The 27,511-nt window shown below is 38.2% G+C and overlaps 4 protein-coding genes across 8 annotated transcripts; 2 read left to right on the forward strand and 2 right to left on the reverse strand.

The window, feature by feature from the left end:
• The first annotated feature begins 3,426 nt into the window (after positions 1–3,426).
• On the forward strand, positions 3,427–5,401 carry LOC124204967 (UPF0692 protein C19orf54 homolog). The gene is made up of 3 exons (XM_046602230.1): positions 3,427–3,715; positions 3,779–4,859; positions 5,049–5,401. Exons 1-2 carry the CDS (start codon positions 3,498–3,500, stop codon positions 4,170–4,172), a joined length of 612 nt encoding a protein of 203 aa, XP_046458186.1. The 5' UTR covers positions 3,427–3,497; the 3' UTR covers positions 4,173–4,859; positions 5,049–5,401.
• A 40-nt stretch (positions 5,402–5,441) lies between these two features.
• On the reverse strand, positions 5,442–9,043 carry LOC124204966 (AP-1 complex subunit sigma-2-like). 3 transcript variants are annotated; one of them, XM_046602227.1, is made up of 6 exons: positions 8,952–9,042; positions 7,103–7,168; positions 6,863–7,041; positions 6,529–6,637; positions 6,325–6,462; positions 5,442–5,808 (listed from the first exon to the last, which is right to left on the reverse strand). In XM_046602227.1, the coding sequence occupies exons 2-6, from the start codon at positions 7,103–7,105 to the stop codon at positions 5,764–5,766; spliced, it is 474 nt and encodes a 157-aa protein (XP_046458183.1). In that variant the 5' UTR covers positions 7,106–7,168; positions 8,952–9,042; the 3' UTR covers positions 5,442–5,763. The 3 variants fall into 3 exon arrangements, with proteins under 3 accessions (XP_046458183.1, XP_046458185.1, XP_046458184.1); XM_046602228.1 differs by lacking the exon at positions 5,442–5,808 and adding an exon at positions 5,856–6,081 and having other exon boundaries at positions 8,952–9,043; XM_046602229.1 differs by lacking the exon at positions 7,103–7,168 and having other exon boundaries at positions 8,952–9,032.
• A 373-nt stretch (positions 9,044–9,416) lies between these two features.
• Positions 9,417–12,523, reverse strand: LOC124204965 (eukaryotic translation initiation factor 3 subunit B-like). The gene is made up of 10 exons (XM_046602226.1): positions 12,266–12,523; positions 11,992–12,187; positions 11,620–11,926; positions 11,143–11,538; positions 10,828–11,075; positions 10,522–10,766; positions 10,291–10,460; positions 10,026–10,229; positions 9,843–9,951; positions 9,417–9,778 (listed from the first exon to the last, which is right to left on the reverse strand). Exons 1-10 carry the CDS (start codon positions 12,396–12,398, stop codon positions 9,681–9,683), a joined length of 2,106 nt encoding a protein of 701 aa, XP_046458182.1. The 5' UTR covers positions 12,399–12,523; the 3' UTR covers positions 9,417–9,680.
• Positions 12,524–12,633: 110 nt separating this feature from the next.
• LOC124204964 (DNA-dependent protein kinase catalytic subunit-like) lies at positions 12,634–26,625 on the forward strand. 3 transcript variants are annotated; one of them, XM_046602225.1, is made up of 35 exons: positions 12,634–12,747; positions 12,806–12,937; positions 13,020–13,214; positions 13,284–13,462; positions 13,533–13,722; positions 13,842–13,954; positions 14,025–14,205; positions 14,281–14,495; positions 14,555–14,721; positions 14,786–14,937; positions 15,015–15,116; positions 15,184–15,429; positions 15,490–15,599; positions 15,690–15,893; positions 15,954–16,247; positions 16,309–16,540; positions 16,622–16,827; positions 16,889–19,682; positions 19,747–19,886; positions 19,953–20,203; positions 20,265–20,478; positions 20,535–20,981; positions 21,041–21,676; positions 21,758–22,012; positions 22,097–22,526; positions 22,597–22,798; positions 22,884–23,680; positions 23,760–24,032; positions 24,118–24,555; positions 24,625–25,002; positions 25,078–25,229; positions 25,291–25,397; positions 25,471–25,751; positions 25,811–26,385; positions 26,444–26,625. In XM_046602225.1, the coding sequence occupies exons 3-35, from the start codon at positions 13,106–13,108 to the stop codon at positions 26,519–26,521; spliced, it is 11,148 nt and encodes a 3,715-aa protein (XP_046458181.1). In that variant the 5' UTR covers positions 12,634–12,747; positions 12,806–12,937; positions 13,020–13,105; the 3' UTR covers positions 26,522–26,625. The 3 variants fall into 3 exon arrangements, with proteins under 3 accessions (XP_046458181.1, XP_046458178.1, XP_046458180.1); XM_046602222.1 differs by having other exon boundaries at positions 12,806–13,214; XM_046602224.1 differs by having other exon boundaries at positions 12,698–12,743; positions 12,806–13,214.
• The last annotated feature ends 886 nt before the right edge of the window (positions 26,626–27,511 follow it).

Consider the following 27,511-nt stretch of genomic DNA (forward strand, 5'->3'; position numbering starts at 1 on the left):
CAAATAAGAAAGACGTTAATTGCCAAGAAAGAAAAGAAACAATATGCGAACTTGAATGTGATCCCATTCTCACCAGCCCCATTCCGTACTTAATTCGCCTTCGTTGGTTAACTTCATTATGGTCGTGAAATTTATATATTTTTTTAAATGTCTTTTACAATAGGCCGTGTTGCTCGTCCATCTCCATTCGTCGTCGTCCGTCGTCGTCCGTCTCCGTCGTCCGTCGTCGTCCGTCTCCGTCGTCCGTCTCCGTCGTCCATCTCCGGCTCCACTACTTATCGGTGCTTTTGTTGGTCTGGATTTCGGGACTAACCGCAGTGACGACGTAGGTGGTTGCAGTCCTCGTATAATTAATTATAAGTTATTTATAGATGGCTAAGTTTTTTGTAAATTATTTCATTGTGTGGATTAAATAATTCTTGTTTATTTTTTTTTTATTATTCAATCCTTTACTTTGATTTGAATTTTAATTTGATTGAATCTTTCGTTAACTCTTAAAAAAAAAAGAGATGAATGAATACTTGGATGAAGTGCTGACATGCAGCGTGTGTTATGAGCAGTTTAATTGCCCAAGACTGCTGCCATGCAACCATACATTTTGCAGGTTATGCCTTTTGCAATGCATCCAAATGTCAAATGATAATGGCAATGTGAAGGTATTAAATAAAATAATTAAACATTTTCAATTCAAATTTTATAAAAAAATTTTTAGTTTCCATGTCCTCTTTGCAGAAAACTGTTTGAAGTTCCGAAAGAAGGCTTCCCATCCAATATATTGTTCCAACAACTTCTCGACTTGCCCAGCAGCTTGAGAAGTTGTGAGGCTGCGGTGGCCGTCCCATTGCCCGAGCCCGTGACCGTGACCGTGTTCGTGCCCGTCCAAGTGTTTACAAATGAAGTATTTTTTGTCAAAATTAAATTCCATTATGTTAATTTGTAATTTTTTTATAATTATATTTTTTCAGCTACCAAGATTAGATCTATTTGAAAGGCAGATCCTTTTTGTTTCTGAGGCGTATAATCCTGGTAAATTCTTCGGGCAATTTCTAACTATCGGCAGAGAAGAACCACTTCCTGATGCTCTTCAGGGGATGGGAGATGAGCTAAACGACGCTTATTCTAAACTAGAAAAGCCACCAAAATTGTATCAGACAAAAGAACAAAGGCTGCTGGCCTATTACGGAGTCATGTATAAAGCTAGTGATGGTAAGTTAAAAAAACCTCTTAGCGTAAGATTTTTATTGTTAATTAACAATTGTCATTTTACTTAGATCATTACTATCGTGTCAAGATAGTCCAAGAAGTTGGACCCGTAGTCAAGATTTTATTAGTTGACTACGGGTCCATAGAGTTGGTTAGGCGCGACAACATTATTGCACCATTATCTTCTTTGATTCGCTTTTTTCCAGCCTCCATATGGCATTCCATGTATCCTACAAGATTTCACAAATGTTCCAGTACAGAGATGGAAACTTGTCATCGAAAGCAGTTGGTTGGTGTTAGATATTGGACAACTTCAAAATGGTAGATATCCTGCCAATTTCGCTGGTACAAGTGCAGATGGAAAGGTTGCCACAAGTTTAAGAAAAATCCAAAGTGAGTGACGACTCAAGAAGATTTGTTTTTCGGTGTGGTTGACAATGCATCGGCCACAGCTACAGATTTTGGCGGTGCTAGGCCGAGGGAGAGAAATCCTTCCCCCGGAAATCTAGCTGTCCAACAAGGAATCAAGCAAGCCACTACTGCACCACTACCAGTTCCTGAACGAGAAGTTATTCATGTGCCTCAACAAGCAATCCAGCCAGCCACTGCTGCACCAATACCAGTTCCTGAACCAGTAGTTATTCCTGCTCCTCCACCAGTGCTGCAACCGCGCACTGGTGGAGGAATTGAAAATGTCAGGGAGCTAATTTTTCGCTTTTTCTGCCGCCACCTAAAAGTGTCACTACAGTACACATCGACACGCGATGAAGAAACCTATTCTCATCGTGTGTCGATTACCATAGCAGGTAATTAATTTATTAAAAACCTTTCCTGCCGAAAAACGTGATTTAATTTTTTTCTATTTCCAGGTTTGCCTGAACTTGATGTGAATATCGGAATCTATGACATCTTGGAAGGGAGAAATATGTGTGCCAAATTGGTGCACTAGAGACTGATTAGACTTGGCTACATGTCAGAAGATGAAGGGTTATAATTTTAAAACAATATTTTACTTTCTTATTATTAATTTTTTTTTTTTGTTCAAATACAGTTGTGGGACACAATTTTCTTTGGCCAAATACGCAATGGATTTGCATCATGGCCATGCTTCTCGTGATCGTCATGATCATGGCGGTTTCCAATACGGTATGTCTAAGACGATCGTTGTGCAAGAACTTGCCAAAAAAAGAATTATTGTTGATGAAATTGCCACATCTTGGAGAATCCCAAAAAAACAAAGAGATGTTCTGATGTTCTCTAACTGTTACTAACGGTATGTTATTAATAAGTTTCGAGGTTTTGATAAACAAATAAAACTGTTTTTCATTTCAGTTTGTTCGGTTGAGGCAACGAGCAAAACTTCTAAAGTGGATGCCAACCTGGTCGCCCATTTGAAATTGTCAGAACAACTTTACGAAAGAGGAATTCAGTTTCATAACACTTATTACTCGCAACAGGTGGCCATCTTACCTAGCCAACATTGTAACTATTTATTTTTATTAAAATAAATATTTTGCTGTTTTTTTCAGAGAATCCACCTACAGCTACAGCTCCACCTAACAACTTGGAGCAGCTGCTCATGCAGCAAGTGACGCTGATGAGTGAGATTAAAGATTTGTTGGAAGGGAAACCTCCTTCTGTGCAACTTGTTTGTGCAGCCTCCGTCCAAACGTCAGTGCCCAAACCCCAACTACTGAACCAACTTACTGGTGTCCCAGGCGAGGGGGACCTCTAAAAGTGCGGTCCAACACCCAAACATCGGGTGTCCCGGGACACCCACCAACTGGTGTCCCGGGAGGAGATATATTAGCAAGATTGTGCCCCAAGGTGTACACCAACCAAATGTTATCCCAGGCGAGGGGGATTTGTAAGTCAAATATTTAAATTTTTATGTGTTTTTTTTATTTAGGGGAGCCGAAACGGGTGGCTGTTGATGAAGATGGATTTGCAGCTGAGGTTGAAAACATTGTGTTGAAGAAGGAGTTGCCATTTTTGCAAGGCACTTTCGGCCTTTTGTTGATGCTCGTCGTTTAGTCAATATTTAAATCAGGGATATGCCTATGCCTCTTTTTAAAGCATTTGTGGGGTCGACTCAAGCTTAAATGTAAGTATCAGTCAAAGGCAAGGAGGCCAACATTGTAAATATTTATTTTTATTAAAATAAATATTTTGCTGTTTTGTTTTCAGGGAATCCACCTACAGCTACAGCTCCACCTAACAACTACATAGTGTAATCTTTTTTCTAACTAAAAATTAAATATTTTATTCTTAGGTGTGGGCTAGTAGCTTTAGCTATGGCTGCTCAATCTTGTGGAATTAAAGTTGACACAGATTCTATATTTCAACAGGCTAAGCAAATGGGGATTACCAAAAAGGGTGAACTATTCAGCTCATCTGCAGTTTGTGCACTTGCAAATCAAATGAATATCAATTCTGTATTGCTAAATAACGGTTTCAGTAATATTCAACTGTTACTTAGATATTTTATATCAGGCAAATTACTGCTTGTTCCGTAGGATTTGACATTTATTCATGCAGCCTAACTATGGTTAACATTTTTCAATTGTTTTTATAGATATGATGCTGATTGTAACCATGCCCCATGCCTTAAGAAAGGCCACAAAGCACACTGGGCATTGTTAGTTGGGGTTTTCTTTGAATTTGAGAATAACCTGAATTTGCACACAGAATTTTGTTGCAAAAGAGAAATTCTCGGCGAAGATTTATATCGGATTTCGGACTTGTCCGCTAATTGTGATCTACTAAGTCAAGTGAAGAAAGAAAACATATACTTTTTGGCTAAACATGGAAAAAGTAAGAGATTGGCCATCTGGAACTGTGAAAGTTTACAGCTCAGTAATAATAACCTAGAAGAGGTTGACCCAAAGCGCTCTAATAGTATAGAATATGTCCTCCCACCTAATAATAAATTGTCAGATTTGTGTGGCAAAATAATTGTTTTAGGATAAATAATCATGCTATTTTAAAGTCATATCGAAACCCTTATACACCATATTGTAATTAGCATAAAACTTAAAATACATGGAAGAAAAGCGATATGTTGTGAATACGGCATGTTCCATCTTCTTTGAGTTTATATTTCACTTAAGGGTGTAGGGTGACAGTCCGTGTAACTTCAGTATTTCATTATCATTCAATATGCGCTGCTTGCCACAGTATAAGAACAAGACTGTTCATTTGTACCAATAAATAATAATATTATTAAAATTCTTTAAACCTATATACCACAAGCATTGATTTTCGAAAGTGGCGAATCGTGATGATGCATTAACTTGTGGGCCAAATCCGGAAAGCTCATTCAAAAGCGTTCGCGTGGTTAACTAAAGGAGCTCAAAATTGCGTATGTTTTATCCCTTCCCTTCCAATTAAATGCCCGCGGATATTTACCGAAGCGCACAGGTGATAGTGATGTAGTATGGTGTCAAAGATACCACTGACCAGTATCTTCTATCTTGGTTAGTGTAACAGGTTGCTGTACATGCACTCCAAACTCTATTATTTCATAAATCGTCATTTTTATCTTAAACTTTTTTCGTTTGGCTTAATATTTGTGGACGATTACCTACAGTTCAAATCATTATTTACATCACGATCCAAATCATTGTTTGTGTTTTTCAGAACTGCAAAAAATATGGGTATAAGATTTTCTCCAATTGTTTCACACTTCATTATTTTTCCAAGATTTATATTAGATTTACTGCAATGCTTACTTTAATAAGATTGTTGAATTTTGAGCATAATTTGATTGCAAATAATCCACATAATTAGATACCTCCGTTAACTCATTACTAAATCAAATTTCTTTAATATTCAAAATTTTCCAGGATTTCAGTCGCTCTGTTTATGGCCTGCCATATTTCTGGCCCTAGGGTTGCTATTTAGTTGGAGTTCAGGAGCGACCCTCTGCGGTAAATGGACATTTGAAGAACATAAAATCTCTTCCGTGAAATTGTGCCAAGAATCTATCCCAAAGGTTTCCAAAAGCAACGATAAACTACTAAGCACACAAATTTCTGAAGAGCCCTATTATATGTCAACTCCTCAACCACCAACGAAACAACGAGAGTTACCGAAAAATCCTTACATGGATTATGAAGATTATTACACGCGATCGTAATGACTTTCGTGGCACTGGGGTGTAAAAAGTTAAATATAAATACACATTTTGTTAGATTCATTCGGGTCAGAAGTTAATTGTCTTTAATGAGTAGGCCTACTGATTGGCTATCTATGTGTATTGAGTAGTATGCTAGCGCAAGCAAACAAATATATAGACAGAAAATCGAACGCAATGGAATGTTAAGTTGCTTGGCTCTGTTTAGAAAATCTAACAAAGGTTATTAGATACTTCAATTTGTTAGAACAAACAAGATTTTACAAAATGACATAAATGGCGTTTCTGACAAATGAGCTTTATTAGTTTAATGGAGGAAAGTTGTTGCTCGACGACATGGATAGCTGCAATCTTTTGGATGGGAATGGGTGATCGCAGAGCTCGTATCTCATTACAGGGTGAAGATTGGATTTTTTTTTAAGTCTTTAGCCGAGTCCGTGGTCTTCAAAAAATCCTTGTGGAGTTTCTTCCTACGAAAAAAAAAAAGACAAAGGCAAGGAACTAAAATATACGTTCATTGTTTAACAAAAACAGTGTGACGTGTATTGGTTTTTACACTCCTACATAGTGGTATGTGTACACAATAAACATTTTTATAATTATTTTTATCGTAAAAAATAACAAGGATTCTTCCTTTTCTTTCAATGATAAAATTGTGTGTTATCAACAAGGGTTTTCTCAAGGCACTTTTTGTTCATCTATATCAGACCAATTTCTCTGAGTGCGCCCTCCACTGCCTCATCCTTAGGAACACACAAATCACAATAAAATTATACATATGGAAGAGTTAGAGCTCCCTTAAAACTAAATTACTTCATGACTAATCCCTGATACATGACTATATGCAAAATTTGGTGCACTTTTACTCCTACTTCCACTGAGATACGGCATTGAGATTCTTAAATACTACTTAGGAACAAAAAAAAAATTGGTTGTTGAGACCAAATGCCTTATTATAAAGCGACAGGGTTCGCGTCGTTACTAACCTCTTGCAATAAATCCTGGGCAGCTATTGCCTTCAGAACATTCTTTTTTGAGGTCTCCTGCACTTCTCCACCCAGCATCAGCTCATCCAACATGAAGTAGGCTTTTTCAAAATTGAAGATGATGTCCAACTCACAGACCTAAGGTAACATAATTACTTACTGATAGCACCACCACTTTCTATCACATAAAAAAATATTACTTACACTTCCGAAATATTTATCAAGCAATTCAACATAGCGATGAATGATTTCTAGGGTGAGTAATTCATTATCAGATTGCTCTATAGCACAGCAAAAGTATAGACTAGCATACCTGTAATTAAGTTTGAACAACAAATTTATAATTAGGTGCGATAATAAAGTTAAAGAAGAGTAATTCAATATGCTCTGCTGCAACCTTTCACTCTTGATACATTTTACAGCAATGATCTACAATTGTATGTATACATTATATGTAGTTTGAAGTAGAGATCAGTTAATAAAATGATGTACAAACTAATTTTAAGCAAACAGATGAGAATAGAACAATTTCTCTTACCGTTTGTAGACAATTTTCAACTCTCTCCACTCAAGAAAGCTGCACATCTTCGGTTTTCGGGTTAAAATAGTAGCAACAAGATCTCTAGTAATCTTTTTCTTTGCTTTGTCAGGCTGGGCCGAATACCATTTCTGTAGGCGAAGCTTTCCTTGACGGCTAAATAGAAGCATGAATTGCATCTGTGTCAGAAAAGAATTAAATCGTCAATTCTTCGCAAAGAAAAATATAAAATCTGGATACCATTTTGTTGTAACGAGTTATTAACTGTGATATCAGAAGCAAGTGTTCTGCTAAACCTTATATTACCATGGGTCACGCCTATTGCACTCCGGGGTCCGGAGCGCTCTAGTGTCAAAAGTGGCTATTGCACTCCGGAGTCCGGAGTCCTCTAGCGTCAAAAGTGGCTATTGCACTCCGGAAATTTATGGCGACGAATTGCAAATAACGACTGATTCTGTGTTTAGACTTTACAATGGTTTTGAATTCATTAAATATTCAATTAAAGGTAAGAAATAAATTTGCAATGTAATTATAATAACAATCAAATATATTTTATTTTCACTAATAAACACAAATAGCCAGTATAAAAGATGGAACTTGGTTAGTATTGTTAACTTAGCTAGAGTCCACCATTGAATCAGTCCCTTTTATTCAAATTGCAAATATAGTTAAGTGTCTTGCAACATGAATCAATTAGAATTGATAAACATATCAACTCAGGGTGTATTTCTTGATAACCATTCCAACTTCTTGCTCTATTTGCTCAGGTTTCAGTATATTGAACTTTGTTTATGATTATCTCCGCGGCGTTGGAACCCAAAGCAACCCATCATCAAAGGACAAGGCGCTTCCATATTCCGCTCTTAAAGGATCTTTGATTGACGCCGCACCATGTGCCAATTCTTTCCCCTCTTATATCAATTATTTTTTCATTGTCAGTTCATTCATGTGATGACAAAGCACCGAGTGAAACTGAACACGAAGATACCAAGTATTTTTCGCACTCACAATTCAGTTAAAATGTCTTTTGATATTCTCACTATAATAAAGTAAAATGCATCTGCATGTTAACTTAGTTTTGTATCGTTTTGTTTCAAGATATGAAAGACGTGTTTAGCTGTTAGTTTATTGTAATAAGAGACACGGGCATTGCATGGTTTATAGCGTGAAATCAGCTGAATCACACGTTACGTGTCAATCAGCAGAAATAGTGAGTTGCTGGTCAATGCGTTTAAAGGTCACAAAGAACCCCTCGAAGCCCCGTTCTGAGAACTCCGGCTCGACCTTCAGGCAAGTAAGGGGGCGACAGAGAGTGACTCACTATGTCGTGTGTTAATTGCGTGTTTAAAAACCTAAATTTATACTTTGAATATAATGGCCTCTGTGTAATAGAGCTGAATCACACGTTACGTGTGAATCAATCAGCAGAAATAGTTAGTTGCTGGTCAATTCGTTTAAAGGTCACAAAGAACCCCTCGAAGCCCCGTTCTGAGAACTCCGGCTCGACCTTCGGGCAAGTAAGGGGGTGACAGAGGGTGACTCACTATGTCGTGCGTTTATAGCGTGTTTAACAACCTGTTTAAATCCTTACTTTGAATATAATGATATAATATAAATAATAACACTGAGCATATAGAGCAAGACATTGAAATGGTTAACAAGAAATATCACCCTGAATTGAAATGTTTATAAATTCTACTTTATTCCTGCTGCAAGACACTTAACTATATTAACAATTTGAATTTTAAGCTGATTCAATGTTGGACATTGTACTCTAGCTAAGTTAACGATAACGAAATAAAAGTTCCTTCTATACACTGACTATTTTTATTTATTAGTGAGATTCAAATATATTTGATTGTTATAAATACATTTTATTTGAATTTCCAAATAATTCAAATCTAAACCATTCAAATTTCAAAACACAGAAACAGAATGCCATCGGTCGCCAAATGAAAGTACTACATATTTCCTTTCCGGAGTGCAATAGCCACTTTTGACGCTAGAGGACTCCGGACTCCGGAGTGCAATAGCCACTTTTGACACTAGAGCGCTCCGGACTCCGGAGTGCAATAGATTTTACCATTACCATGTCTGACAAAACTGATCGAAATGAAAACTTCGCCTTCTTCTTCACACCACTTCACACCCAACTTCGTGTCATAATGTGAGACAACGTTGCCGCACGCACCAGAAAAAAATGTAGTAGTAAAAATAATATTTTTGTTTTTCCAATTTTCCAATCCATTCCAGTTTCCAACATTCTATAAATCCGTCATTTCCTTCAGACTTCAATTCCATTTCCCACTATAACCCATAAATTCCGAAATGCTAACTAATTCAAGCCATGGAAAATTTAAGTACTTCCAGTCTTTCATTACTCTGCTGTCAAAATGATCGAACTCCATGTTTCGATTACAGTACCCTCGGGCACTATAAGAAAGAGTATATCTCTGTTAAGAGTTTAAGACTAACATTATAGAAAAATTTGCAGACTTATTGATCAACGAATGTTAACGGTAAATTTTTCCCAAACAGAAACATGTACAATATATTCCTTTTTACTTCTCGTTCAACTTCAGTTGCGACGAGGCAATCAAAATGTATTTTTGATAATCTAAAGGGTACATGATAGTTGAAACCAAAGAGAGACGCAAACAGCCATAACCAATCGATGAGACACACAATTATATTTGTCTTCATTTTCTGATGTTGGATTTGTCGGATATTAATATCTGACAAAAACCTCGAGATGTGCTGCCTTTCACTGAATAAGCAGCACGCCTCAAGATGTGGTGATTGTTTACAGTCTTGGCAATTACTCGTCGATGAATGTCGTCTCCTCTTTAATGAAAAACTCGACTGTCTCCTCTTCTAATTCCCCTCCACGGCCTTCAGTTTCATCCGTATCCACGTCTGTGAATTCATTTGTGAGTTAAATCCTGATAAGCTTACTTATTAACTAGGTTTAAGAACTTACTGTTGCGCAATTCGATACGACGGCGACGTTGAGCGTCATAGTCCTCTTGCTTCTGCTTACGCAAGTCTTCATATTCTTGCATCAGTTTGCGGCGTTTTTCTACCAATTCCTGGGTGAAGTTTGAAAATGTCAGATTTTTAGAAAATACTTTCGCCAAAAATTACACATTCAAAAAATATTTACTTTGGAAGCTTTAGTCATTTTCAATCGATCCTTCACTTCGAATTGGGCACTAAATTTCTTCAAAGACTTCTTAATGTCCTTTATTTGTTGGGCTGGAAGTAATGAAGGTGGTCGAGGTCTCCATTGCAGCTGACAGAATTTGTCTAGTGCTACGCGTTTGAGAATGCGTCCTTGGAAGGACCACAACCAGTAGGCATTATCGACCTGTCAAAGTACAAGAGATCAAACATTGTCAAAAATGAATACATTGCTTGATTTTTGTTACCTTGTGACCCCACCAGGAAACAGCAGTTGCGACATACCGACCGGTTGGATCCCACTCCACATCAGTAGCCATGAAGTGTTCGCCCGTATTCATGACGGTAAAATCATGGGTGTCGACAAATTCCAATGTGCCAGACATGGCACGTAGGCCGGCTAACACAATGAACTGGCCTGTTCGATAAAGTATAGTAAGGATTTTAGAATTTTAACATTAAATTTAATGTTTTCTTACCAGAAGGGGCCCAGTACAACTGGTTGCAAGGTTTACGTTCGTATTTTTTAACCATCGTAGGCGTTTGTCCAGTTTTAACTTCGAAGAAAGAAACAGAAGTACTCGGTGGCTCACCGTGGATGACGGCAAACTTAGTACCAACTGGCTCCCACGCAAAAGCTTGAATGGTTTCCTTGATTTCTACCGAGTCGACTGGAATTTGTTTTTCTCGCATGTGGAAAACTTCCAAATTGTAGTAGATACCGCTATCAAAGGGGGGAAAATTAGCTTTTATATCTATTAATTGAAGGAGTGGCATCTCATTACCTGTATTTGATATCGGACTTATCTTTCCTTAATTTGGCATAGCGGTCGACTTTCACACACAAATAGTCACCTGATTTTTGCCAATACATTTTACAGTCGGCAACGCTAAACAAATTTTTGACTCGCACTTCATTGCGACTTGGCAACTCAAGAAGTGTGACGCGAGCAGGAGTATCTTTCTCCTCTCCGACCCAATAAGCAATCGTATTGTCTGTTGGGCTCCAGGCAAAATCTCGAATTCCTTGAACCTATCAAAATGTAAGAGTGCATGTTAGGAAATGGTTATTAGAAGATTTTGTAAATCGTGTACGTTACTTTGATCGACTTCTTGTCTAAAAGGCCAAATGATGGGGTTTCATAAACAGAAAGCATGTCGATTCCCATCCTAGCGAAATACTTGTCATCATGCGACCACTTAAAAATGGGCAGGGCTTGAGATTTATCGGCATTAAAAGCTCGTCGCTTAAGACCGCTCAACACGTCCCAAATGATGATGGCTTGTGGTTCATCAGTTGCTCTTGAATCAGCCAGTGGACTAAAAGATACTAAATACTTCTCACATGGTGAGAAGTCAATGAATTGCACTCCTGGATGACTGAAGCGCACAATTTGTTGAAACTTTTCACCACCCCAAAGAGCTATACCCTTTGCATGGAAAGTGGCTAGATAGGTGCCAAGAGGTGACCACCGCACTAGAGTCTCAGTCCATCTCTGTGAAGATAATTATTGGTCAGATAAAATTTTAATATGAAAAAAAAAAATAATAATAATAATAAAGGTGAAGTGACTCACAGGTCTTTCTTCCAGCAGAGAGGGTTCAGGTTGAGTGTTCAAATAAACAGCAACTTTGTCTCCCTGCTCATACACAACTGAGAATTGGTCACAAGCGTCTTGATCAAGAAGATAGTATTGAAGGCATCCTTGCTCCTTAAACGGCTGAGGAATTGGATTTTCCCACTTATCAAGAATGTCATTATATTTTTCGAAGTCAGTAAGTAAGTTCACAGTGAAGGTGTGATTTTTGTCGAACTTGTAACCATTAGTTCCTTTAAGAACTTCCAATGCTTCATTGGCATTTGAGTACTCTATGAAAACATGGCTTCAAAAGTATATTATGTTAAAATTGGGCTGACACAAAAGTTAAAAAAAAAACTAATAAATTACCCTTTAGTTGATCCATCAGCATTAAGAGGATAATATTCATTAGTTATTTTTCCAAACTTTTGGAATAGTTTTCTCAGGACATTTTGAAGTTTTTCTATCCTCTCAGTACCAACCTGAGGAACACCGTCAATAACAACAATTGATTCGACTCCGTCGGTTTCTTTCGGACGCTGCCTGATGAGGTCACCTATAAGATCTACATTGACAGTTAGCAAGATTCAATGCCGGCATGCTCAGGAAAGCCATATGGCAAAAGGTAAGTTACAAACGGTACCTTCTTCAGAAATATCGTCCTCATAACCTTCCGGATCATCGAAGTTGGGCTCGTCTTCTAATTCATCGTTTGGGTTAGAATCCGAGTCATCGTTATTTTGCTGAGCTCGATCATTTTCTTTTCGTCGAGCCATGATGAAAAACAAGCACTGCACACCGGACACGAGTCTTTAATGGCGGAAGCCTGTGCCAGATTTCAACAAATAATACTACCATCGAGAAGGCCAAGGCAACCACCATCCACCAATCAGGCAATCACCATTCACCAAACACCATAGGTAACTTGGTGACTAGCCTAGCCTGTCAGCTAGAACGGGATCTTCTGAAGGGAAAATAATTTAGATTTTTTATTATTATTATTTTTTCTTGATTTTTATTCGCATTATAATCATACATTGGATTTTTTTTTGTTTTCAGAAAATAGCCTACATTTATTCATTTCCAAAAAAGTTGAATCCTTATACCCATTTGAGGAATGAGTTGGTAATAATTTTTTTAAATATTTTTAAAGTAACGTAATGATATTTTAAAACCATGATAGCGAATATTTTACAAATATGTATTACGCCTAACTATCAGTCATGGCAAATATGCCTACGCAAAAGCACAATTCTAGCAGCCGAATCATCATAACCCGGGAGGGATGAAAACATCACTTAGGCCTATAACCTACGTGAGTTAACGTTGATCGCAAAATTTTGAAGAACCACTACAATTGAAAACTTGTCTTAACATTTAAATATGTATGATTAAAGTTTTAAAGTCGTAAAAATTGCGAATAATCGAGAAGAAGTTGGCCTTTTAAAAGTGTCCGGTTGTCGGTAACATCGAGGAATATAAAATGGACAGCGTATTGGAAGGTTATCTATTTCAGATGCATTCTGGAACGTGCAGCGATATGCTGGAGCAAATCAAGGATATTAAAGATGTTGTATCCAAAACCAAAGACAGTAGGTTTCAAATATTGGTCCCATCAAAAACATGTTAATCAATTCATTTACATTGTATTTTTTCTAAAGATTCTGTTGTCTCGGCTTTACTAAACAAAGAAATTGGATTAATTTCCTTGTTGTCCAAGTTCAGAGATTCTCAAAAGGATGACAACTTTGCAGAAATAATAAATTGTGCCCTGTCAATTTTGGGTGATTTACTGGAAAAATTTGGAGAATCCATGAGCAACCATTTAGTGGTTATTAAAGTATGGAAAATAATTAATATTACCTAGCTATGTGTAAAAACCTAATAGTATAACTTTCATTTACCTTAAGAATTTAGCATTGATGTACATGAACTCCAAAAATTCTAAGATACGAGGAGCTTGTTATTTTGTTCTTTGCCAAGTTGTTATTACTGCTCAAACTTCACCAACAGAAATATTAGAAGAACTGAATTTGCCAGCCCTTTCTAATATGCTTTTTGAAAAAATGGCTACATCTTCTGATGATAGTTCAAGCAAAGGTGATTAATTAAAAAGACTATTGTATAATTACCCTGTTTGTTATGCAGATTGTATTATTACTGTGTATGCATAGATATGTATTTCTATGGTTATTTATAATATTTATGTTTTACTTTAGCGAAAATGAATTTCCTAGTACTCCTAGGCAGACTGGCCCAGTACTTTCCTAGTACACTGAAGGAAAAGGCCAGTCGCATCATTAACCAACTCCTTTATGAACTTGAAAAGGAGGTAACTAAACATTAACGTAAATAATTACGTTCTGTAAAATCAAATAATTTTTCTTTTTCTTTCTTTAAAGGTGAAAAGGCAGCATGATTTCAAAGATAAACGTGTAGCAGGCTGTATTGAAGCTCTTACAGGATTTCTCCATTCATTTAATTCAATCGTTGACCAAAAATGTAGGGAAAAAATTCATAGTTACTTATTGATGCTTCTCACGAAATTTTTACTGGTCGATAAGAGAGTTCATACCAAAAAAGGTGGTTATATTAACATTTGGTTTTTCATTATTTTGCCTGAACTATTTATTTTTTGTTTTTGTTTTTTATGCACAGCCGCATTGAACATGCTGGAAGAACACGCATCTCTCTTCAATAACTTGCTGCTAAAGCAATACAAATCCTGGTTCGATAACTTGAAATCTTATGCTTTGCGCGAAAAAACAGATATTCTTGAAAGTGGTCTGAAAGCACTTGGGAAGTTTATTGACGAAAGCGTAAAAATTTTGAAGATTGAATCAGATGCTACACACAAATCATCAATACTCGAGGTTTTCATTTTCATGTGTATTAATGTATATTTTCTTCTGTTTAAAATTTATCTTCTTAGTTTTTCATGAAGAATGTGATAGAGATTTTGGAATCTGATCAGGCTTCCCTCCAGCTCAAATGTGTTGGCCTTAAAGCCTTGGGCGAGTGTAGCTTCTTGGTTTCTGGAAAGAATGTATCACACATTTTTGAGTATCTACTCAATAAGACATCGTTTATTTGTATCCAGTATGCAGGCCTTTTGATCAATTAAAATTCCATCTTAAAACTAACAATTTAATAAATTCTGCAGGGAGGATACTTCAAAGAGCTTGGATCTTTTTCCTATTTGCCTTGAATCCCTTGGACTTGTTCTCATGCGCTATGCTACCCCCGTAGGAATTGAAAGAACACAGCAGCTACAGAAAATGTTTGTCCATCTTTTCTCGCGCTATTTGGATATAGGTACTAAATTGAAATATTCCTTTTTTCTAACATATTTAATCAACACGTTTAAATCGAACAACAACTGACTCCTGAAGCTGAACGAAATAGATGTGGTCGATCAGTTGCCGTGTTTTTAGTTGGTGTTCATGCTGCTGTACAGAACCCTATTAATTTTTCTGCTTTTGTGAGGGAAGTTGGTATGTTATTAAATACTAATAGGCTACTGTTATATATATTTGTATGTATCTTTTTTTTTTGTTCTAGTGATTCAAAGTTTAATTCGTTCTACCCGACCAGAACTTGATTCTGACAGTATAAAGAAGTATGCCTCTCTTTGGATTACAATTATGAATTTCTCGTGCCAGACGGATCTTCCATTTAGTCTGGAGGACCGTGTTCGAGTTTCTGAAGTACTAGATGGGCAGTTGGTTACTGCCATTTCCACAATAATCAGCCGTCTAAATTTCTCAGTAAATGAGATGGAAGATTCAACGGTAGACGGAGAAAAAAGTATTTGTTACTACGTTTACGTTCATTCATTACAATTAAAGTTTTATTTCTTGATTAAAGCTGAAAGTAGTCCACGAAATCCTGCAGATTGGCAACTATTCCACAACCTTGCTGATTTACTCGAGGATTTATTGAAGATTATTGAACCAAGGAAAAGATTGCAAGATTTGGTAAGTGCTAGTGAAATCAATTATTATTTTTCATCTTACTTTATTAATTATTATTATTTATTGTTGTGTTTTTTTTATTAATTTTATTAGCTTATTCCATTCGGCAGAGAAGTTGTTGAATTGTCAACGAAATTTCCATTAGTTCCGGGACTGTACCGTGTTTTGGCATTGGTGTTGTCTATTATAGGGCAAGATTTACCCGTTATTCATCACCCCACCTATGAATTGTACATGTCTAGCCTAATTAATCGTCTAGCGCAACTTTCAGATGATGTCCTTGTCTCTGCCGTTCAGGTAAAAGCTAAATTTTTATTTTTGATTGTTTTCTTTCATTTATTTGAAAAATTGTTGTAGGCTGTTTTATCAAGTCCTGCGTGGTTGGTGACCTCGCTCAGTAGTTCAGTCACCGGTGCTTTAGCTTCAGCCTTAAAGATTGGTCTGACATATCCGCCTATGGCTGAATGGCCGTTGAACGCATTAGAACATTGGCAAACAGCATTATCCTTTTCCTGCATCGATCCCATAATGGAGGAAATTCTACCTTTTCTCGAACCTTATTTGAGTAGTGTGGAAAAATTTACCAAGGAAGTGCCCTTTATTAGCGGAAAACGATTAAATCGATCCAAAGCAAACGCAACGCCTACTATTGTATTCATGAAATAAGTTTAGGAATTTTCTTCCTCTTTGGTACGATATATTCTTTTCATAGGATCGAGAAGCTTGGGCAAACATTCAGCGTAGGATTGTAAAATTACTTGGCCGTATGGGACCTAAATGCAGCCGTTTGGTTCATCAAAACGAAGACCACGTAATTGCTCATTCAGCTACTGGATGGCAAATCAGTGGCCACTTAGAATTCGGACTTCCGCTGTCCGATATGAAGCCCGTCATTCAACTAGATGCGTTTCTTCCACGTATACTGCATCTAGTACAGCATACGAGTAAAATAAGAAAACATAATTTTATTTTCTATTCCATGTTTACAATTTTGTTTTAACCTGTTTTATATCCTGATCAATTAGGTGAGTCGGAAACACGAATGGCGGCTTGCGAGTTCCTTCACGCATCAATCCTATTCTTAACTGGAACAATCTCACGTCGTACCGAAGAAATTCAACTGCATTATCCACTTACTCCTTTGTATTCAAAATCATTTCCAGTGATATTGCACTTGGCCGTAGATTCTGATGAAGTCATCCGTCAACTCTTCCATAGTCTTCTATTCCAAGTACTGTAATTTTTTTTTTATCAAAATTTTGTTTTCTGACAGAATTCGCATTTGATTTCAGTTAGTGCATTGGTTTTCCCGTCCAACTTTCTGTCAAAACAAGTCGAACGGACGTCGAACTGTTTTGGGAGCCGAAACAGTTGCTTTGTTGGAGCAGTTAATGGAATCTGCTTGCAGCGGCCTTGACACATCTTTAGTGCGTGATCTTGCTTGCGATTGTTTGTTAGAATTCCTGAAATGGACTGTCAAACAAAGCAGCGATGAAATTCTTTGGGAAGACCCTGCCGTACCAGATTTTATCTTCCAGAAACTGCGCGCTTCAGCTACCCATCCATCGCCGCATCACAGGTTAGGTGCAGCAATCGTAGTAAACAAGCTCTATCGCGTTATGCGGGAATATGAACCGCTTACATCCATCTACACATTGGATCTTTTGACTCATTTTGTCCTTTGTCTGTCGCTCGCGGAACAAGACGCGTCTTCATTGGGAACTGTACATGAATCAAAAAAGGTCCTCTACAACCTAATGCGAACGGTGATCTTAAACAGAAGTCTCTTTGAAAAACCTGATGCTCGACGACGAGTTGCCCCATTCATGATCCAAGGAACCCTATCTGAGCTTCTTGAAATTTTGTTGGAACACATTTTTGGATCGCAGCAGCATTGTCGGCACATCTGCGTAGAACTGTGTGAAATTCTAGCTCGTCCTCAATCGCTTACCGAAGTGGTAACACAATTCCTGTCTAGACGGCCATTAGAAAATCTCCTTCCTTGCAAGTTCCCATTCTCAGCTCGTCTTGATGTATACCGCATCCTACTTCGGCTTGATGTTATCGAAACGAGCAAATGCGATACCGACGCCAACAGTTTAATGCAACTTGAAGTCTTCGTCGGAAACCTCGAGAGAAAACTTGAAGAAAAATCCTCTGATACGGAAGTTCCATTAAATGATGGCAGGATCCCCGAAAGCTTCATGGCGTGGATAGGTTTTCTAACTGAATATTTACCAAAGTCACAGAACTGCAGGTTTCTTCATGTCAAAACATTGGTCCGTGCCTCCCTCTTCCCGTCGAGATTGGGATTCTCTGTTCATACTGCAGCATCAAGACAACAACTCTACACATGTTTGGAGACTCAACTCTTTCCGTTGTTGAGCCAACATAATGAAGCCATCCTTTCCGTTTTAACTGAATTTCAACTGGATCGTTTTGATTTTGCTGAAAGACATAGTTTGGATATTGTTCGAGGGTTTGTCCTAATCGCCACCAGCGGGTGCATGGGTGCTAACGTTTCCTACTGCAAATCTCCGACTGCTCTTTTGAAAATGGCCGTCGACAACATCGTTAACAATGACGAAGCATTGCTAAACAGAAGTCAAATTAATACGGGATCCGACTCTTTTTCCGTCCGATTGAAGTCATCCTCGATGCTGATGGAATTGGCACTCTTACTGGGACTCAACATTGAAATTCTAGTCAATGAATTCAGAAATTCTGCAAATATTCCGAACTCTGCTGTTACGTATGGACAGTATCTTTGTACGAAACTTGGAAAATCGGTGCTTCCAGTCGTTGTCCGTCAACTTCAAAGTATGCAGCCGTTTCTCCCCCAAATAGGCAACGGCGACCCTCAACAGTGGACTTTACTTTTGGAACTTCTACAAGTAGCCCATCAATCCCAGGATCTCTCGAAGAAAAAGTGGATCGTTCAAAATGTGTTGCATTCCTGGAGTGTGTTAGAGCGACATGCAGAAGATTACCGCCAAAAATGTCATCTTCAGTCGATTGTTAACTGTATTGCAATCATTGACATTGATGTAGTTGGTCGGAATAGCGATGTTAAGCGCTGGATCATCAGTTGTTGGAACCCCAGTACTGACGTCAATTTTGCGAGTGAACTGGTGCAGTTGCTAAATATTTTTATCACCGATTGCTCCGAGTCTGAAGAAAAAAGTCTAACTTCCTCATTGCAAAATTTTTTTACGCATAATTTTCCCAGCAAGACCACAGGATTGGATAAAAATTCAGACAAGACCACTTACTATTCCATCGTTAACCGGATGATCGGGATAATACGAGTCCCGGTAGTTTTCCACTTTCTCGTCGATGTGTTTGCGTTAGAGCCTCGCCACTCTTGTGTTCCGGCGTTCATGGAATCGGTGCAAAACGAAGATTGGGCAAAAAGTACCTGCGGACATTCATTGAACCAAGCATTGACCAAACTCTATCAGCATGCTAAAATGCGGGCGATTAATCCCAAGACTAGAATTGATGAGATAGAAATGCTTTACGTGCCACTATTGACGGCGCTTCCGATTTCAGTTGTCGAAGATCATCTGAATGGTTTACTACCGGATGTCCTCCAAATGTATGACAACAAGGGCACTGGAGCCGAATTGTTCATTCAAAAATCAGCTTTGTGTGCACTTCTTGCGGTTGCTCTCGTTCGTGTCGACTATCAACGACTTTCTAACCACCTAAACGCCAATTTCTGTGCCTTGAAAAAAGCACAACAGCCATCAGGCGACAGCAAGGGTCTTATCAAATGTTTAATGCAATTTGTATTAAATATTCAAAAAATCGTTGTCCCAGGGAATAATAATGAAGTGGAAACGTTTGAGAATTTGGAGAGATTTGCTTTCAAACTAATGCTAGCAATTGCATTGATAACCCCATCATTAGACGAAGTACGTGTGTATCGATTGATTTTTAAACCAATGAGTCAGAAAATGGCAATTTGGAATGCCGTGGTTGGTACAATTAAAAAATACAACCTGACGGTCGAAGTGGAGCGTCATCGTAAAAGATTCCTTGTTTACATTCCTGCCGTTTCAGCTGAAAATCGGCCAAATAAAGGTAAAATATTTTCCATCTCCAAAATATCACTAACTAACAAGAACATTACATTTGAAAACGTTAGGATACATTCCATCTCAATTTCTTTTCGGATCAAGCCTCAGTGAGGATGTGTATCGATTTGATTTCAACCAGGCGTCTTTATCGACGGATTTTGGGAGCTATGATGATAGTCGAAATGCATCGGTATTGTCATCAACAAATGTAAATAATAATTGGCTCTACTTTGCTTTACGATTCTAATATTTAATTTCCTTCAACTTTTTTTAGGAAGAAGCATCTTCATCCTTAATGTATCTCACATTAGATGACCTAAACAAACATCCCTGCATGGGTTTACTCGTAAATTTTCTAGAAAAATTTTATGCCAAACAAACTGTTCTAGCTGACTCTGAACCGGAATGGATGAATAGTTTGCGAGAAACTTTACTTAATCCATCTGCTCATACAAACGTCGTTCTATTCATCGTTCGACTTGTCATAAATTTGAAATCTATATTCCAGCCATACGCGAAATTCTGGTACAAAAATCCTGTTTCTAGTTATTATAATTGTGGTAAAACATATTGTTTCCCCTTTAAGGTACAAATCGTTACTAATTGCATTTTTACGGAAGATTGGCGGTGAACCACTCAACAGTCTATTCCGTGAAGGTCTTGACGTCATGCTCGAGTGGTCGAAAGATAAACCACCCTCTGTTGACGATGTAGAGTTCGCTCAAGCGGCTTCAAATGTACTACAATTCATCCTGAAAAACATGTATAATGCAAATTCAGAAATATTACGAGATAATATGGTAAGTTATATTTTTACGTCAGAAAAGATCACATTTTGACAGAAAACTTTACATAGGAAATGCTTGCAGCTATTTTTTGCGTGTGGGACAAAATCTCCCTAAGCATTCCATATGAAATTGTGGAAGAATTGCTGTCGTCCGACAAAAAAAAGGCAAAATTGGGTTTGCAAATTTTGGATGTTATTGTTGTGCATGGATTTTTTCCAAAGAATCATGAACAAAATTCCCGTTTCAAACAACGCTTGGCAAACGTTTTGAAACTTGATGAAAAGCGGGATTTGAGTCGGTCTTGCGCTGCCCTCTGCGGATCCATTCTTTCTCGAGAGACCGACAAAGATTTTGAAAAACTTGTTTGCGAAGCACTTCAAATGTGGCACAACAAGAACAAAGATGATGTTTTTGTCGATCTTTTGTTTGAGGTGGCTATTCGATACCGTCCTGTCCTCTCCCAATTCGCTGGCATCAACCTCGCACTATTCGGAAGTATTTATGGAACCCTCAGGGTAGGAAAACAATTTTTAACATCGCCATATTCTAATTTTCTAACTTTCCTTTATGTTAGGCCAATTGTCTAGAAATCTTGGCCATATCATGGCATTACATGGAAGACCCTTGGAAAGAAATAGGGTTTAAAACAATCGAATCCGTTTTGAAAGGGTCTAACTCTGCTGAATTGTGTCCTGTCCTATCGCTGGTGAAAGATCTTATCCCTCGCCTTGAAATTAATGAATGGAAACCGCTGTGGCCAACGCTGATTCGGTTGTCGCGTCACGAAAATGTCCAGTGTCGTTCACGTCTCTACGAAGTCTTCAAAAAAGCGTTTGATTTAAGTGACCCTCGTGACCCTGAATTTGCCCAAGCGATTTTACGCGCTTGCACCGATGAAAATAAGGAACTCGCCGTCAACATGCAAAACTTTCTTGCTGAGAAACTTCCTAATTCAACCATGGATCGCCTCCTAGTTTATGTGACGGATTTTTATTCTCCTGGATCAGAAGATTATTTCTTGCCGTACAGTTTGCATTTTCTCCTCGAGCGTACTACTCATAGTCATATATATAGAGAATCTATCTTCGATCAACCTTTGGACGATATCCCGTTCCAGCTATTGGATCTGGCTTCTCTAAGTTCACAATCTCTCTCCCAGCGGCCTTCGTGGAATAATTTCGGGCGTAGTTTCTCTTACGGATCAATTCAAGTAAATTCAATAACAATCGAATGTATTTGTGTATTATTGCTTCTCCGAATGTAATCACATTATTTTCCGTTTCTGCTTTAGCCTGGATTTCTTCGCGCAACACAAAGCGTATCAAGCCGCGCTACCTTTCTCCCTACTCCCTCACCTGCCAATTGGCTGATGGCTGAAACACAATCAGCAAAACCTTCTGTTACGTCTCAAATGGAGGGGAAGAAAACATCATTGCCAAACCCTGTGAACGAAACTTTTAAAAGTCCGTTAAAATCGTGGAAAAGATTCACTGCAACAGGCCCGCCACCCGTTAAATTGAGCTATGAAAATCGGTCGAAAAGCAAGGTACGTAATGGGATCTTTTTTGTGTTTTTATAGTATACCATTCTGTACCACACAGCTTCATACTTTTATTGTTTTTTTCCACAGCGAGAAACTTCTACTTCTAGTCCACCTACGCTTTATCGCAAGTATCGTATAGGCGAACTACCTGATATTCAAATACCGCCATCTTCGCTAATCGCACCGCTATGCGCAGTGGCTCTAAATGATGCTGCATTGGCTAAAGCCTTGTTTTGCCATCTTCTTTCCGCTTTTCGGAAACAAATAAAGGAAATTCAAGGGGATGATAGTGAATTCGCATTACAACTGAACACCGCTCTCGAGTCGATCGTGGAGCGTCACCAGCCGCGCAGCAGCAACTCCAACTTGTTAGCTGCCATCATGGAATATTTTTGGACCAACTCGGTTGATGTTGCTACAGATATTGAAAAGTTAGCTCAATCAATTAAAGCAAGTCACCTGCAATCGTTGGGCATTTTGGTCATAGAGTCCTGTTTGCCTGATTGCTTAGTTTTAGGTAAGTACAATTTCAGTATTGTTTTGTTATCGGATCGGCCCAGTCTTGACTATAGTACTCATCCATTTAGAACAAAGTAAGAAACCTAGACTTGAGAAGGTGGAACACGAAAGCAGTAGCTGGTTCCATGTAGCGGACTTGTACGGAGATATCCAAGATGTGGACAACGTGAGGGCCGTAGTGACCTATCTAACTGGCTGCAACAATTCAACTAAGAAAGCCATTGAAAGTGAATCAAAGAATGACTGGAACAAAGCCTTTCAGTATTATAGGTATAATTTTGCTTATTGATTTTAGGTTTTTTTTTTTTTTTTTTGTAAATGAATTAGTATTCTAAAGTTCGTTGTTTCCCTACAGTCAAACATTAGGTGATGTATCACCCTCACCTGAGATTATGTTTTGTCGCGAATATGGATTCAAATGTCTCGAGGAACTCGGCAGGTGGGACGAGATTAGTCGCCTCAAACCGAAAACGGAGCCATGGAATATCCGATCCCGCGTTCGAAATTCCTTAAAAAACTTTCCCGCCGGCCACAAAATCAAAGAACTAGACAGCGTTCATCTGCCTTCCGTTGATCCCATGCTTTTAACCGACTTGGCTGCATTGGCTTTGCGGAATGGAAATAGAGATCGGGCCATAACCTGCATTTCTAAGGCCACAGATGAATTCATTTCTCGTTACTGTCAGCTGTCTGCCTTGAATTTTGGCGGCCGACAAAACCTCCTCCAACACGTCTGCATCATCACTGAGATTGAAACGTTCTTACATCAGTCTGATATCCCGAAAAATCTGAGTCTTCCACATACGGGTGACAACGTCGTCGTCTGGGATTCTATCTTGGCTCTGAGAACCTTTTTTACTAAGTGTGACAAGACGAAAAGTAATGTGGCATCGGTTAATTCACTGCGTCTACAACTGGCTTCGATTGCCATAGAACAGAAGAACGTTGGACTAGCTCGAAAACTTGTTGATGGAGCTGTTGATCTCCACGATTCAGCAATGATGTCTCTTCGTTATTTGATGCAGAGCAAAGTTCTGGCCATGGAAGCGTTGAGATCCGACATTGAATTGACTAAATTATGCGGATTAATCTCTGCAAAGGAAACCATCAACCGTGTCGCTGTAACTACGACTAGCAGTTCCTCGGAAGAAGGTAATTATTGCTTAAAATCTAAATTATTGTTAAAAATGGTAAACTGTAATGAAAATAAGCAAAGCACATTATTATTTAGTTTTATGGAAACTCGACCTTGAAAGATTTGAAGCATTTCTATGTGCTCAAGTATTTCAAGTAGTAAACAACATGCAGCCTCAGGATTTGATTACCAATCAGGCTAAACTGACAGAGTTGTGGAATGTTCAACCTAAAGAAATCATTAGGGAAGGGTTGCAACATGCTGAACGCCAGACAAAACTCGCTGAAATTGAATGTGTTGCAGCTAACATGTCAGAAGCCTATCTAAATTTGGCTAAATATTTTTACAAATGGAAAACCACAATGTCGGGTATTGTATATTTTCTCTCATAATTTAAAATAATCGAATATTTTTAGTTACAGTTTAACGAGAACAAATGTTTTTCTTTTTACAGATGAAGATTATAACATTGGATTTACACGATCAGTTCTTGCTTCTATGCGCTATGGATCAGTTGATGGCCAGGCTCTATTTCCCCTAGTCATCTTAGCCGTTAAAGACAACAGTTCAGCTGCGGATGTATTCCAGAGTTCGCGCTCAAACGTCCCAACTTCCATGTTCCTGCCTTGGGTTAATCAACTTGTCTCATATTTCGCTTTGTCGTCGGCAATTGCAAAATTACTTCTAGACATATCAGAGCGATATCCTGTCCACGTAAAACTACCTTTTGGCATCACTCGGTCCACTTATAGTCAGGAAGTGCTGAACATGTATGAAACTCGCAAACTCGAAGCAAAGTTGACGGCTGAATATTCAACATGGAAAATGTTTTTGAAAAGTATTGACTATCTGAAACCTCCAGAAAGAGCAGCTCATGATTTATTAAATTCAGGTATTCTTTGTACTATGTGGTTATACAAGAAATGGCTTCCAGTTAAATAATCTATATTTTTGACCGCAGAAACTAGGATGAAAGACTTTGAGCTCTTTAATTCCATGTATTTGAACTTGTCCCCGCCAACAGCGACTTCATCACACGGCCATGTTCATCATTCGTTTAGTGTGATGTACACGTCAAAATTTCAGGAGGCTTTTAAGACTGGACGACTCAGTGAACTTAGCAACTTATTGCACTCGTTTAAAAAGCAAACTTTTTCTGGTCTTAGAAGCCTTAAAGACTATTCCCCTTGGTTGGCTAATTATCGCCCAGGAGGCAGCTTCTCAAACGGGTTATTAGAGCTTCCCGGATTTAAAGGAAACACTCTCAAGGTGGAAGCATTTAGAGATAAAATTGAATATTTAAACTCGAAACAATTTCCTGCGCGATTGACATTCGTAGGTTTGTAAGATGAAACACAATTTTAATTTTGTAAGCTTCTACATTCCAGCTATGTATATATTACTGACATTTTAGTGAATGGCGCGGTAGAATATCCAGTCCTTGTGAAACATGGGGAGGATGTGAGACAAGATGAGAGAATCATTCAATTACTTAATGCAATTGACGTTGTCCTTATGAGGGATGTTGAGAGTAAAAAACGAAGTCTGCGCATTCGAACTTTTCAGGTATAATTTCTATCAATATATGATTTCTTAACCAATCTGAAACAATCCTTTTAATGAGCAGGTGATTCCCATTACTAATTCCTGTGGAATATTTCAGTGGTTAACAGACACCCTAACTTTGAAAGCCTTCTTGGAAACGGATTTGGAGTATCGTTCTTCTTCAATAGCGTATAAAACATATAAATAATTTACCAATCGAATGAAATAGCTTAGAAATAAAATTGATTTGCATTTCATTCAGCATTAAAGAAGACCCAATCTATAACATATGGCGATCAGAAAGTGTAAACTATGTAATGAACACTCCGCAAGACAAGTTAATGGACAACTACTTCAAATTGGCTCATCGCAGTTATCGTTATGGTCTCAGAGGTGCTTTGAAGAAACTTTGCCAATCACCAGAAGCTTATTTTTATCTGCGAAATCGATTAGCAGCGTCACACGGTACCCTGTGTTCAGCTCTGTGGACTCTGGGGGTGGGGGATCGTCACCTTTCAAATTTCCTTGTCTCCACAAGAACCGGTATGTATACATCGTGGAAAACTTGTATCGTTATTTTTTAAAACCATAATTGTTTAAAGGTGATGTAATCAGTATTGATTATGGCATGGCTTTCGGTATGGGCACAAACCAACTTCCTGTGCCAGAAGTCGTACCGTGTCGATTGACAACACAGTTCCAGTTCTTAATACCAGGTCTTGGCCTCAATGGTTGCATTCGTGAAAGTATGATTCACACTTTACGTGTTGCCAAGGAAGAATCGGGTTCGATTATGGCGGCATTATCTGTTTTTGTTACCGAACCGACTCTTGACTGGTTAAAACATGCTGAAACAATGGCCAAGCGTTCTCAAACCAAAAAATTGGAAAATAATTCAGCAGTATGGGCACCGGTAGAATTTCTTCTTAGAACAGAAAATTTGTTGAATGGGTTTCACCCATCTAAAATCACCTGTGATGATCTGGAAAAGAACAAAATTTTCTCAACGACGGAAGGACGAAAGCTTTTACCTCTGGTAGTTTCTGTAGTTCAAGGAACTGATTGCCCTACTGCTGTTGAAACCAAATCGGATTCCGTTGTCAATAAAAGAAAAATTGAAAATACAAAAGGCCTTCGAGTAAACATGCCAAAACAGGGACTTTCCTCGGACCAGCAGGTTTGGAGTTTTTCAGTTCTTGCATACAATATAACCTAATGAATCTATTTAAATCCAGGTTGAGTGTTTGATTGAGCAGTCTACAGATCCTGCATGCTTATGCCGAATGTTCTCGGGTTGGGAGCCATGGATGTGAAATCCTAAAATTTTGATTAATAAGTTATATTTGTCTAACACGTTTACTACTGTTTTGTTTAATACTAAAAGGGCCAAAAGCCCAAATAAAATTTAGTAACCATGTTCAATGTGTAATTATTAATTAAAAACGTTAAACTTCTTTGTATTGTTTCAGTCTTAGAGAAGAGAAAACTTCTTTGTATTGTTTCGGTCTAAAACGAAGAGAAGAGAAGATAGTCTGGGAGCTGGGCGCCAAAAAAATGGCAATGGTTTAGAAGAAGGTTTGATGCTAAAATATGGTTAGGGGGGGGTATGACACACACGAAAAGCCACGTCTGTCGACTGGCGGCCGGGCGGTTCAAGCGTGACGCGATCCCGAAGTCGGCGGGAAAGGTAAAAAAATACACTTTGTTTAGCAAGCCCAAATTTTCACTAGGAAGCAAGCTAACATTATGTTGATCAATAATCCCGCAAGACAGACGTCGAATTGCGGGACTATAATATCAACAGACCATCTTAAAAATTAAAAAAAAGGTAAATTTTTACACTTTGTTTAGAAAATACAATTTTTACATTAAAAAATAGATCAACATTTCATTTATAATAATCCCGGTAGACAGACGTCGATATCTGAGCCCTTGGGGGCAACAGACGTCGGTGTGTAACGGTTTTTCACGAACTTTCACTTGTTATTTGATACCGGCAACGCTGTTTCGGATACCGGCAATGCTGTATCCAAGGCGCTTATTTTTAAATAACTGGCGTTTCTTGGGGAAGATAATGACTAGGAATTCATTTAAACTGGTTATTTAACACTTATAAATCAATTTAGTAATTGGATTATATGTTTTATTAATAATTAGCTGCTAAGGCAGCATACAGACGATATGGTGGCAGCTTTTTTAACGTCCAACGACGGACCGATCCTCTATCCTCACTCCGTCGACCGAAATGATCTGATCTTTATTATAAATTCTTTTTATGGGGAGAGAATCTTATCGATACATAA

This window comes from Daphnia pulex, chromosome 10 (assembly GCF_021134715.1).
Source record: "Daphnia pulex isolate KAP4 chromosome 10, ASM2113471v1".
In the NCBI taxonomy this organism is placed as follows: Eukaryota; Metazoa; Arthropoda; class Branchiopoda; order Diplostraca; family Daphniidae; genus Daphnia; species Daphnia pulex.